Source organism: Vanessa tameamea, chromosome 6, assembly GCF_037043105.1.
Source record: "Vanessa tameamea isolate UH-Manoa-2023 chromosome 6, ilVanTame1 primary haplotype, whole genome shotgun sequence".
Taxonomy (NCBI): domain Eukaryota; kingdom Metazoa; phylum Arthropoda; class Insecta; order Lepidoptera; family Nymphalidae; genus Vanessa; species Vanessa tameamea.
This window is the reverse complement of record NC_087314.1, coordinates 8,935,881-8,949,572: the sequence shown is the minus strand read 5'-3', so window position 1 is coordinate 8,949,572 and position 13,692 is coordinate 8,935,881. Positions and strand designations below refer to the sequence as shown.

Genomic DNA, 13,692 nt, shown 5'->3' with positions numbered 1-13,692 from the left:
CCTTCCTTGAAAAAGTACGTATAAAGTTGATATTACATTTTGTCTTCCATATTATATGTCTTAAATAAATTGTGTAAAACTTTTATAAATAAATATTCCATGAATGATGAATTATAAGATTTACTACTATAAATATAATAAAACTTAATTTAATTCATAAAAAAAAAAAAAAATAATTACATGGACTTGGAGGACTTAATACGTATATGCCAAATTAAGAAATTCTGAGATTCTTAGAGGAAAAAGTTTGGAGCTTATTTCCCCGTCATGCTCCCATGCGGGTTGGTTGATTGATATTATGTGACAGGATTTCATTGAAATTAGTCACAAGCACATTTCATCACAATGTTTGCTTATACCACAAAATTAATTATGAATATAAATTAAGCGCATGAAATTCGTGTAAAAATAGAAAAAAGTTTCTATAAAAAAATATCTGGACCCCGGGGTGACGGTAAGAATAAGACAGCGGTGAAGGTAATTAATTACTGATATTTATTATTGTTGTTTTTTATTTTTATTATTTAGAAAACTCGTGCAACACCTAATCATCCTAAATCGAAAAAACAAAATAGAATGATACTATGCGACATCTGGCGACGAGTAGATAGTCTATATTATTTCTTAAGAATTACGCTAGATGGCTTTGCATTTCTAATGATTTAAAATTATAGTTACCAATTCCGATTAGGGATTGCAATCCCGAAAAACGGATCCGATAATCCGGCGGATCCGGCATCATTATCCGTCTATCCGGTATTCGGGATCCGGTACCAATATACCGTATCCGGGGACCGGATCCGGTGCTAGCAATTTTGGCAAAATGATAGAACTGTTGCATGAGTAGACACTTTAAATGCGCTTAATTGTTAAAAACTCTTTAATCTAGGCTTAAAATTACATTTATCGTTATTATTAAATTACATCGTTTATGTACTGCAGAACATACTATCAGCACTGCTTAAAAAACTTCGTTTTTGATACTGAACTGATATTATTGGCATGAGCAAGAGTGGTCAAAGTAGGTAAGCTTATGAATTGTTATGAACAGCTGTGCTTCGCACATTAACTATAATTAGCTATGGTCGATATTTGAAGAGAAGGCAGATGATCGCCTGGCAACAACGCCAACAACATCAAATGAATCAGATACAGATGAAGAAGACACAACGAATGATGATGAACAAGGAGTTACAGTTACAATAACTGACCCTCGTCATCCTTATCTTTCTAAGGCAGAAGTAATTCTTAGATTCAATGTTTCTTCAATAAGTGCGAAAAGTGGTAAAGCTTTTCAAAAGATTACTAAAAACGATATGTAACTGTAAACGTATGTGACAGACGAAACAGGTAAAAAATAACGCCTTACTTTGGGTTAGCGCTAAAAACCTAATAATTTTTTTTTTACCGTAAGTTGTTGAAACTATTTTTTTTTAATTATAATACAACCTCATTATTGTGGTAATTGTGCCACTCATTAGACAGATTTATCAAATAGTATTTAACTGAACCGATCCGGCCGGATCCGGTCGAATCCGGCCGGACTGAAAATCACGCCGAATTGCAATCCCTAATTCCGATACAGCTAGGCCATAATGAAGCAAACTTTATATTATCTTAAAGAAGAAACCTGTAAAATAATACTGATTCAATCGGTATTGGTCGACCCGAGTGATCTATCACATCCGCCTGCATTGTGTAAGATGTTAATATTAAAAATGAAAAAGTAACTCTAAAAAAAGTCTATATATCTGTTAGCTTCACGGCTAAACCACTGATAAATTTGAAACAAGCTTGAACTCCAAGGACGTATATAGGCTACTTTTATTACTCTTCGAAGGGATCTCAAGCGGACGAACCCGCGGTTTCTCCTAGTACAATATAATTATAACAGCACGCCATGGTTTTTTTTTATTATGGATTAATTCCTATATGTTGCACTTAAAATCTCCTGGAAATCATCGCAAAATGAGAATAACAGTCTTATTTTTAAAAACCGCTCAAAATGGATACCTACCTATAATCTATTCCAACTATAGAAGAACAAAAAAATGACGCGATATCATTGGTCGAGAGCTTGATTAGTCTATGATATTCACTATGGATTTGCCAAAAAATGGCGTTTTGAACGTCGACTAAACTGTTACCGGATTATGGAACTAAAATTAAAGTGGATATAAGTAGTGAAGTAAAATAGTATTGTATTTTAAATAAAAATAAATTAACCATAAACTTTTAGTAGTGCACAATATAGCTGAGTTATTAGCAAATTCCATGAACTACGTACTTACGTACATACGTACTAGATATAAAGTTTGCCTGTCTTTATTCCTACTTCGATTGGAATAGGCTATATGTTAATAATTTTGATAAGGATTAATATTAATAACATTTCAAATTTTTAAACATAACAAATTACTGTTACTAATCCTTAAAAAAATGCAATTTATTATACAGTAGCGAGCTACTGAAGGAAATATACAATAATATATTGTAATTACAAATAACACAAGATATAGTTTTACGAATACTTTATTTACAATGATATATTTTACAACTTCCAGTTTAGTTTTTGAAAAAGTTAGAAAATAAGTTTTATTGTAATATATTAAATGATAATATATAGTACTGGCATACGTTATACATCATAATATGAAACAGCGATGTACATAAATAATGCATATCCTAAGGAAAATAATTGAATAAGTCATTATATGAATATTTCAATATTAGAATTACTTCTTCTGTCCGGCTTTCCTCTTTCGCAAGTAACAATAAATAAGTAAAATATATTTTTCGAGAAAATATATCTACTTTTATTTATGAAATATACTTTTTTTTTGTATAGAAATCAGAGAGCGGTAGAATTTGAAACCAAAATAAATATTTTTGACTATTTGAAAAGATACCTTAGCTATTTATTATTAATCTTACCCTAATTATAGTCTATAGAAATAAAAACATCCACGAAAATATCACAAAATAATTTAAGATAACATTACAATCGAAAAGCCTCTTTAGATAAGAATAGAAATTGATTTTAATCTGCTGAGTAATCACTATTACCGTCAGTATCATAAAAAGTTAATAACAATCTACATATCATTTTTTGTTTCTTAATATATTAAATATTTACTTAAATAAAGATAAATCCTTTTGCTATTAATTATGTTATTAAATGTAGTGTAGTATAGGATTACTTTATAATTGGAATAATAGGGTTGGAATCTAAAGAGGCAACTAACGTAATGGCAGTGGAAGAAACTAATGTACATTTTATACTCTAGTTTTAGTTCTACCGAACTCTTCTATGTGGTCATATTCTGAAAATCCTGGGTCAGAATCGTAATAAGCGTAGTCGTAACTGTTATCTTCTTTTTTATTGCTGGGTTTTGCGTAATATGGTGGTCGAGTGGATTTCGATACATAGGATGAGGGAGGCGGTGTAGGCGGAGCAGTTTCCCTAGACTGGTAGCGTTCAGTAGCCTTGGGAGCCGATAATGTAGTTTGTTTAGCTGGAGGACCAAAGGTAAATGCTTGTGCAGAGGGTGCTTCGTACGGTCGAGAGGTGGTTGTGTACGTTTGATAATAATCAAAGGTTCGTTGTGTTGGCGGTTCTGTTTGCAATCTAACAGTAGTCGGGTAGAATTCAGTTACTGGTGAAGATGAGCTTGGAGTTGGTGCAGGTCTGAATGGTCGAGGTGCTGATATTTTATTAAATGACTTTTGTGACTGTATCTTATTTTGTTTTTGATCTTCTGGTAACCTATTGCCGCTTGCCGCTATGTTTAATGAGTGTGCTCCTGAAAGTAATTCGGAATCTCGTTCATACAGTTCTGGCCTGTACTGACCGTCGTCCTCACCTTGGGGTGGTCGATATTGTCCGTCATCTTCATTACTTTCTGCATAGTTTGAAGATTGTGTATTAAAACCGATATTTGTATTATAGGCAACTGTGTTTAAATTTGCGGGTGGATCAATACGGGTAGTGGTATAATATGTGGTAGTAGGAGACGTTGAAGTGGGATTATTAAAATGGCTTTGTTTAGGACCGAGAAATGGACCGAAGTTATTTTTCTCAGAATCGTATGAAACGCTATTAATATTTTTGTATGCTGGCGTACTTGTATCGCGAATTATATTATAGTCAACGGTAGATGTAGGATTACCTCTATTGTTATTGCCATTGAAATTTCTAATTCGAGCAAAGTCATCTTTAGGAACATCAGCTTGTACATTGAAACTATTTTTAAGTTTAAAAGGCCTATCATTGTTTTTGCTTAAACCTGGTGTTGATTGATCATTATAGTTGTACAATTCAACGGGGTTCTCTTTTTTATAAACGGCTGGTGCTTGTGTTGCTTTTGAAAAAGGTGTAGGTGTCGGGCTATTAGGGTAGTATCTATTGATGTTTTGTTTCGGAGTCACCTTGCTCACTTCTACGTACTCGTCTTTATATTGTGCAGGTATGTTAACTGTGGTAGAACTTTGTTTGTTTTGAGGCGGATTTCTACGATTGAAATTTTGTTGTGATGATTCCGAGTAAGTTTGCGGAGGGAAGGTATTTTGGAATGAGGTAGTAGGAGGGGGAGTCGGTGTATGAACGGGTCGTTTTCTTACAAGTTTTCTTTTAGAATGGTCATATTGAGCGGGGTTTGACGGTTTTGGTGGAGGTGGTGGAGTGGTTGTGTGTGGAGTTGTTGTAAATGTCACACGCGATGTACTCGCTCTTCTAAATGATTGCCGTGTGGTTGGACTTGATATTGGGGGCTGAGTTTGAGCAGCGGATTCATCCCGACCACGATCACGTTGTCCGGTAAAGAAATCCGATGAGTGTGCTGCCCTTAGATCGGAGTTTTGTGACAGACGACGGTCACCGGTTTCTGCCTTTTGAAGTCCAAATTCAGGTTCTTCTTCCCGGTTTCCTGAAGACGGCACTTTCTTTGTGTCAAATCCTGTATCAAAGAACGTTATTACTTATGTATTACAAAATATAGGTTAATTTAATTTTATAGATTAATAGAGAATGTGTCTATCAAACTACTTGTCTTATAATTGCATAAGCATAACCTCGTAAGCGTTCAACAAAAGCTTTTATGTTATTAATTTCATTTCTATGAAATATACCAGCCTATAATCATTTACTACTGTTTATTTTTTTCAATTATATTTGCAGTTTTGAAAGCTTCTGTTAATTGTGTTTAATTATTTTTTTTAAGTTATGCAATGGCAATTAAAATAACCTCACAATTTATTTCGTCTGCGCCATCTCCTTTCCACGGTTGAACTTTGAAGAGAGTTTTAAAACATTATTCTCTTGAAACCTTTCAAATGAGTAGGTGTATTTGTTGTCCTAGTAAATAAGCTATTGCGTGTTTCACAATCCATTTCAGGAGTTGTTTCCAAACAGAATAATAATAATTATTATTAAAAATAATATTGAACATATATATAAATATATATTTGAAAGACAACAATAAATTGACATAAGTCTCGTTCGAAGCAATGTAAATTTTGTTTTTAAGAAATTTAATATATTTGCCGTAATGACATTTCCAGAGTCACCGCTGTTAGCTAAGTACTGAAAGTCAAACTAAATAAGTAATTCATCACAAATTAAAATTATCTACTGCAGTACAAACTTGTTTCAAGTTCATTTAAAATGGAAGCTTCAAGAATTTGTAAGTTTTGTTAGTTGCAAAGCTATCTCACCAGATCCGATCTTGTAGAGATCGAACTGACCATCGTAGATGTCTGCAGGGCAAGCCAGGGCATCATCGTCTCCCCAGTCAGTACACGTCTGAGCCTCCTGATGGAACAATGTACCGGGGGGACAGAAGAACCTGAAGTCTCTAACTCCACCCCCAGCGACTCTCACACAAACGTGAAACGCCTTACATCCAGATTTCGCATCAGCATAGTAAGCGCCTAGAATACGCCCCCGGCAATTGAATCTTTGAGCTCCCCCTGTAAAATATAAAATATAAATAAAACTTTAATTAATCAAACGACTCCAAAATTATATTATAGAGTACGTATGTTAAATGTTTTTCCGTTATTTTTTGGTTTTAATACCTAACGACAATCACGTCACTTAAATTATAAAACACAAATACATATAGTTGGCATACTTGGTGGTAGGATGGATGAGTGAGCCAGTGGAACTACAGGCACAAGGGACATAACATCATAGTTTCCAAGGCGCATTGGCGATGTAAGGAATGGTTAATATTTCTTGCAGTGCCATGGTCTATGGGTGGTGGTGACCACTTAACATCATGTCAATCATGCCAATCCGTACTTCCATACTAATATTATAAATGCGAAAGTAACTCTGTCTGTATGTCTGTCTCACTTTCACGCCAAAACTACTAGACCGATTTAAATGAAATTTGGTACACAAATAGTCTAGAGCCTGAGAAAGGACATAGGCTACTTTTTATTTGGAAAAAAGGGCTGTAAAGGGTTGAAAAGGGGGATAAAAGGTTGTAAGTTGTTGAAAGTATTGTTATTTTTAGAACTAGAAGCATAAAGCTTATAGGTACACTTATAAACTAACATATCATGACACCCACTAAGGAGCGAATTTTGGAAATTCTACCCCCAAAGGGGTGAAATAGGGGTTGAACGTTTGTATGGAAGTCCGTTATTTTTTAAGTTAGAAACATTTACTTTATTTTTGGGATACTGATTAAAAATGAGTAAATACGTATAAAAGTGTTTCTAGATATTCTACCTCTAAGGGGTTTAATAGGGGTTGACAATTCGTATACAGGCTAGTCTGGAAGGCCGTCATTTTTAAAGTTATAACCATGAAATTTTATTTTTGGGCCACCGATTAAAAATTGCGTTGATACGTATTTAAACGTTTCTGGATATTGTATGCCTAAGGAGGGATATTAGGTTAACATTTCGTAATCAGGTTAGTCTGGAAGTCCGTCATTTTTGAAGTTAGAAGCAGGAAACTAAATTTTTGGGCTACCGATTAAAAATGAGTTGATACGTATTTAAACGTTTCTGGATATTGTAAGCCTAAGGAGGGAAATTGGTTTAACATTCCGTATTCAGGTTAGTCTGGAAGTCCGTCATTTTTGAAGATAGAAGCATGATATTTTAATTTTGTGCCACTAATTGAAAATGAGTTGATACGTATTTAAGCGTTTCTGGATATTTTAATCTTAAGGATCCTAATAATCGCGACTATTAGCTGAATATTATTAAATATGAAGTGAATCGTGTCACTGCTTAATTAGTATATCTATAGATTATAATATATGAAATAGCAACCAAATTTATTCTTCAACTAAATATTCTGTTAAAGTAGAATGTTAGTTAAAAACATAACTCATAGGTCAAATGGTCCGTTACCATCTTGCATTGAGGTCGATTACGTGATCAAAACCGTTAAGGTACAAGATGTTTCCCCGGCTAAGGTAGGTAAGAATAACGAAATAATTTAATTTTATCTCGTCAAATTATTTAAATTATTCTGCAAATTATAATAAACTACTGAAAAATTATACATTATTATACAAATGCTTTTTTAATAATAACAACTTATTATTATTTTTTATCGACCAAATATTTTTAAAGAAGTTAGTGTATTTTTTGCTATTGTAGTTAATTGTAATGTTGTTTAAAGGAGTATTTGCACAGTAAATTCAGAAAAATACTAATTTGTTAAGATTTTTATGTCGCGCTGATATATATTTAGCCTATATACCTATTGTGTTATGTTTTTAAATGATTGCACAAAATTTCGTTTAAAATACAGTGTTATTATTTTTTTTAAACCTTTTGTATTTAGTGACATACAGCTAATTATATTAATGTAATAAAAATAAAGTTAGTTTCGAAATTTTACGGCAATATATATCAAAACTTTATAGAGTAAAACCATACAAAATAAATATCGTAATACGAGAAATGTAAAAACAAGGTTCATAGAAAATATTAGTACAAACTTTGTTTATAGATCATCAGAGAGTAAAAAATAACCCGATAAGAGCTTTAAAAGTCAAATCATTGAATAAACAAGACTGTATATTAAAAAGCATCACTAAACACTAAGAACACACACGTGTATAAAATGACATAAATTATATCCTATCCGAACCGATGCGACTAGCAAACAAAAATAGTGACAGGTTGAGCACGTTTTATATCTTGTAGTAATGGTGATACATATAAAAAGGTTTAGCGTAAAGGGAAGGTGCTTTAGGATAGGATTTTCTAGGGAAATAATGTTTCAGGAATATGCGATGTTCAATGTAGGGAGGAGAATGAAGAAGAGATAGATTACATAAAGGGCTATAAATAACGTAAGTACTCCTGCGAAGTCCGATTGGGGTTTGAGCTTTTTGCGTAGAGACGAAATATACTTGCGGAGAGAGAGTTATATATTAACTAATTGCAGAAATTAGGAATTCGCGCAGACTTAATTGATTTGTCTTATCTACGATAAAGATGACTGACTTTTGATTATATAGAACCGGTAGAAAGATAGTTTGCGCGCACACAATCTAACTGGAAATCAGTAAGAGGTTACATAAACTTCGTATAGAGCCAATTGCAACTAACATTTTTCTGTTCATCTCGCTGACCTGAGGTGTCCAAGAATAAGCTGGATCGTAGACACTACCTAAGGTTTTTCTCGAAATTATATAGCTATATAAATAAAGAAATAAATCTATACGAATTAGAGAATTAACCGTGCAAATTAACACTTAATTATTTAAAATGATTATAGCTCCCATTTTGCTGATTTAAATAAATTACAATGTATTTAGTCGGATATACCAATGACGGTGTTTGGAAGCGTGTGTGAAGTTCTAGTAGGTACGGTAGACTGGCTGGCTACGGGCGAATAGATCAATAGTATGACACTGATTGTATTATAATAGTTGTTTATATGTATATATATTAACAATAATTCGGTATATATATTTGGTATTAGAGTTAGTCTTTTGAACGCGCTGATCTCAACACCCAACAGTGAAATTATTATACTACTGATTTCTTGTCAGTTTATTTATGCTGATGCGACTTAATGACAAAAAAGCAACTGACATGGTAAAGTGTACAGTAATTTAGTTAATAACATGTACGTGTTTATGTATGTCACGTGCTTGAAACATACACGTGCACCGCTGAATGCAATAAAATCAAATAAAATCAAATTGCTCATGTTTACACCTATTTTATATTTTAATTATAAAAGTAAATAACTAATGAATGTAATAGGTTTTTTGTATGAAACTTGCCACTATTAAAATCATAATTGCAAAAATTTATTTTATTGTTTTGATGTACCTCCAATACAAAACTAGTTGAGTGAGTTTTGAATAGCGTGCAGTAATGTTTGGCTAGCAAAGCTATAAATTTTATTGACAGTTAAATGGTATTAGGCTTTCGGTGTGTTCAAAGCAACATTTGCTAAATAGTTATCACAATACTGCGTTCACACGGTTCTCAGTTTGCCTTACCTTACTGTGTTTCTTATACGGTTTCTTTAGATTTTGTCAATGAAATTACTTAAGTTAATTAGCACCTGAACAGCTATAAATAAAAGATCAATGTCGTATGCCGTGCTCTATATCTACCGATCTTTTGCAAGCTCTATTGACAAATACAGATTAAATGACTTTGCAATATAAATACAAAAAATATATACATATATTATTTAAAAAATTTGGAATTGAAGACGCGTTTATGGCTATCGAAATATAATTTTTTGCACGATAATCGTGGTCAATTCGAGTTAGTTGCATCATGTACATGACCCGGTGAATGTTTGCATGGCGAGTCGGAGGTTAAGCGAGGTTCCCATGCGTGCAGAGTGGGGGTGATACTCACGTTGCGTAATACTCGTTCAAGTAAGGTGCTCCTCTTTGAAAGGTCGCCGACTAGATGACACAAATTCTCTATGGTATTTTATAATGAAATTTCAAAATCTTAATTGAAATGACAATTTAGTTCTATTTTCAAATTAATCTTTTTACAAATAGATACAGAATCAGTAAATAAAAATAAACTTTAATTATTAATCGAATTCGGCTTCATGATTATATGATATTCGCTTCGTCATCCAATTATAACAATTATTTATGACGATAAGTAATAATTAATTAACTAATTGTTTAATTATATGCTGTATCATTGCTTAGCATGTATTGTTGGAAGTATTAGCTTCCGCTAGCAATAAGAAATTATACGGAAACAGTAATTACGTTTACATACTGATTGTTCAATTTATTTTAATTCTATTTATAATGATTAACGATTTTCATTATTCTATAATTTAATTTAAAATTTACCATTTTTATTACAATAATAGTATACGGAACATTTACTTTATCATGTGTACCGAATAACGTAAATTATGCTAATTTATTCTTTCTTGCGTGTCGCAGGTCACAACTTTAAAGAGTAATGACATAATCAATTATTGTGATGACTCAGCAAGTAGCCAGCGGGGACTACATGTCAATACAATCGATAGTACACTGCGCACATATTTCACGGACGTTGCAATAAACTCAATGGCACTTTCTTTTTCTATTCACGTAACAAGTTTTCTCACGCTTTGATGACCACACAAGTAATTTGTTATCGTTTCGACACATTTTAAAGTGAAGTGTTGGTTTTGGAACTTTATGTATTTGTTTTACGTATGAGATTTTAAATTAACGTTTTCTAACATGCGTACGTAAAAATTAAATCTCTATTTGAATAATATTTGAAATGTATCTTACGCTTTTGTATCGTTTAGTGAAAATATTAAGAGTTCATTATTATTTTTTTGTACAAACACTGTGAATAATTATTATTCAAAATGATATTTAATATGAAGTTCTACTTTTTAATGGTAACCTAATTCTGAAAACCTTATAAAAGTTTGAAAATATAGATATAAGGCATAGGTATATTGTTTACGTGTGGCGTACATTGTTTCGACTGCGCATCAGAAACCTTGGAACGCATCCGTTCTCCGGCCGTCACGGCACCCTGGTTCTTAGTCAGGGGAGTCGTGAGAAAACCACTGTAAATCGGAGGAATCGATTATCGCGACGTGCGATAGTCTGCGCCTAGCGGCCTACGGTCGAATGGAAAGTGCATTACAGTTGCGCAACTAAGGCGCTTGCAATGATGAACCTCTCACAGTCGTGTGCAGATGCAGTGTACCCTGTATCACTCAGGGAAAAGTTGCATAAGTATTTTACCTTTATTCATGTGATATTAAAGCCTAAATTTCTGTAGCAAGGAATGAAACTGTATGCTGTAAGTCTTATCTTTGTTTACTACAGTAATACTCGACTCGGATGAGCATCACTTAATGACATCTTCACGACATAATCTTACCAAAGGGGGATACGAAAATCACGGCGCATCATTTGTTAACTAATTTACGATGGTTATTTGATGAAAATTTAATAAAGCTTAACTTAGTAACTATGAAGATGATATTCTAAAATGTAAATACTAATATTATATAAATGAATTCTTTAAGTACTTTCTCTAAGTTTTTAAAAATCTAAAGGATATATTATCTTAGTTTAAAGTATTAATTTTTCTTATCACACGGCTTAAATACCAGTACATCTATTAAATTTATTTTCTAATAAGTCGATAATATTTGAAACGAATATAGGTTTCGCTGTGACCATACAGTTTTTCGAATTATAAGACAATTCGTCAAGTTTTACTTTCGTATATATTATATTAATTTTAAAGATTTTTTTAATAATGAATTGTCTAACTATGGAAAAAAACAATGATTTCCTGTCTTATAATTAATTTCCCACGCGCCCGGACATCCTGCACTAATGAATAATCAGATGCGCACGCGCGCAACCACACTAACACAATTACCTATTTCCTCACTAATATACCGGAACACTAAAATAAATAAAACACTCAAAAGTGTTTTATGCACTTTTTAGTGTAAAACACGTCCCAGCTAATTAGCACGTAGGTCACATTCACTATATAATATTTTCACTTTTCTTGTTTTAAACTTACCGAGGATTGGGAGTAAAGCGAGCACGATCCACACGGGAGACATGTTGCCGCGAGGAGCGTCGCGAAGGGACTGACTTACGGGGATGCGCTCACGCCGCCCGCCCGTGATGGCGGGGGCTCTGAAAGCTCGCGCCTGCCCGCCCCGACTCGCAGATCACCGTGAAAGGTTACGCTCTCTGTACGTATGACTTATATTATTGTATCGTTGACGAGTTGAGTGATATTATATTCCATTAGAGAGAATGCGTGCAATAACGTATCATAACTCGTTTATTGACACGTTCGACCGCTGACACTTTGACAACAAGAAATAATTTGCGATTAAAAGGTAAAGTTTATATGAGATGTATTGCAACTACAGCAATCTCAATTTCAACATTTACATTAAGCCAGTATAATTGAGCGTGTCAACTTTACCCATTATAGAAATGTAAAATGTTCCACTATAAAGCGATGTACCAGACAAGCTATTGTTGTATGAAGTTACATCACGAAAATTTAAATGGATATCCATTAGCAATATTATTGGTTATAGCATATTATTACTTTACATCGCAACAATCCAATCATTTGTTTTAATATGTACACTTTGTAAAATATTATTATTTATATATATTTAGATGCAAATTATGGACTTTTAAAATACAATAAATGTAAATTGAAAGCGCATTCTGTACCAATAAAAAGGATTAGAAGGTTTTTGGAATTTATTTTTAATAGGCAGAAACGAAAAAAATATATTTGACATCTAATTTTTTTTTTATTATAATAAGTTATGAGTATGCAAATTTGCGATTTTCTAAACTATAAAAATGTATAGTTTTAAAATTATTAAATTTTTCATATAGTCTCACAGATTATTTCATTAAACACTATACAAAAAAAATTGACTCGTTTGAGAAAGGCATCAATACAAAGCATAGTATAGTGTAGGGTTTATATGATCTGTCAAAAAATACACGTTATCCAGTTTTCGGTACTTCCTAAATTCCTCCTAAATATTTTGTTTTAAAATAAGGATCTAAATGTATAATTTCACACATGTTATAAATGCCGTATAATCGTATATATGTAAATGTAATGATGTATGTTTCCGAGAAAATACAGCTCCACCATATACTAATAACAATTCACAATGCGTACAGAACCCACTAAAATTTATATTTATCATATGGAAACAATCTAATCGTGCCGGTTCCATCTTGTTAAGAAAATAAAGTGCGCACACGACTCACGTAACTTGTTGTGTAAATAGAATGTTAGCGTGAGGAACATTGACAAACCTAAATGTAAATCTGCCAACGTCATTGTATCCTCTTCTTTGACGGACGCATTTGCAAAATAAACATGGAACGAATTAGAAATGTTCGTTTACCTTTTCATCAGGTACTTAATATTTTGAGAGGTGGCTCATAGGATTAACGTATAAGACTTACTTGAAGCTTCAAATTTGAGTAAACAATTTAATTTAAATGTATCTCGTCTTTAATGGTAAAAGTTCTTCTAAACAATAGGAATAATTTATAGAATTATTATTTGTAGAACTTTTACATTTTTCTTTATTTTTCTTCTTAAAGAAAGCGCTAAAGGGAAGACGTTATTACTAATTTCATTATTAATTACATACCAAAAACACAGGTAACACACATGATTTACATACAAAGGATCCTA

General features: G+C 32.7%; 1 protein-coding gene across 2 annotated transcripts; it reads right to left on the bottom strand.

The window, feature by feature from the left end:
- Positions 1–2,516: 2,516 nt before the first annotated feature.
- Positions 2,517–12,178, bottom strand: LOC113393201 (uncharacterized). Of its 2 annotated transcripts, none has more exons than XM_026629970.2 (3): positions 12,022–12,178; positions 5,713–5,967; positions 2,517–4,955 (listed from the first exon to the last, which is right to left on the bottom strand). In XM_026629970.2, the coding sequence occupies exons 1-3, from the start codon at positions 12,062–12,064 to the stop codon at positions 3,277–3,279; spliced, it is 1,977 nt and encodes a 658-aa protein (XP_026485755.2). In that variant the 5' UTR covers positions 12,065–12,178; the 3' UTR covers positions 2,517–3,276. The 2 variants fall into 2 exon arrangements, with proteins under 2 accessions (XP_026485755.2, XP_026485756.2); XM_026629971.2 differs by having other exon boundaries at positions 5,743–5,967.
- Positions 12,179–13,692: the final 1,514 nt, after the last annotated feature.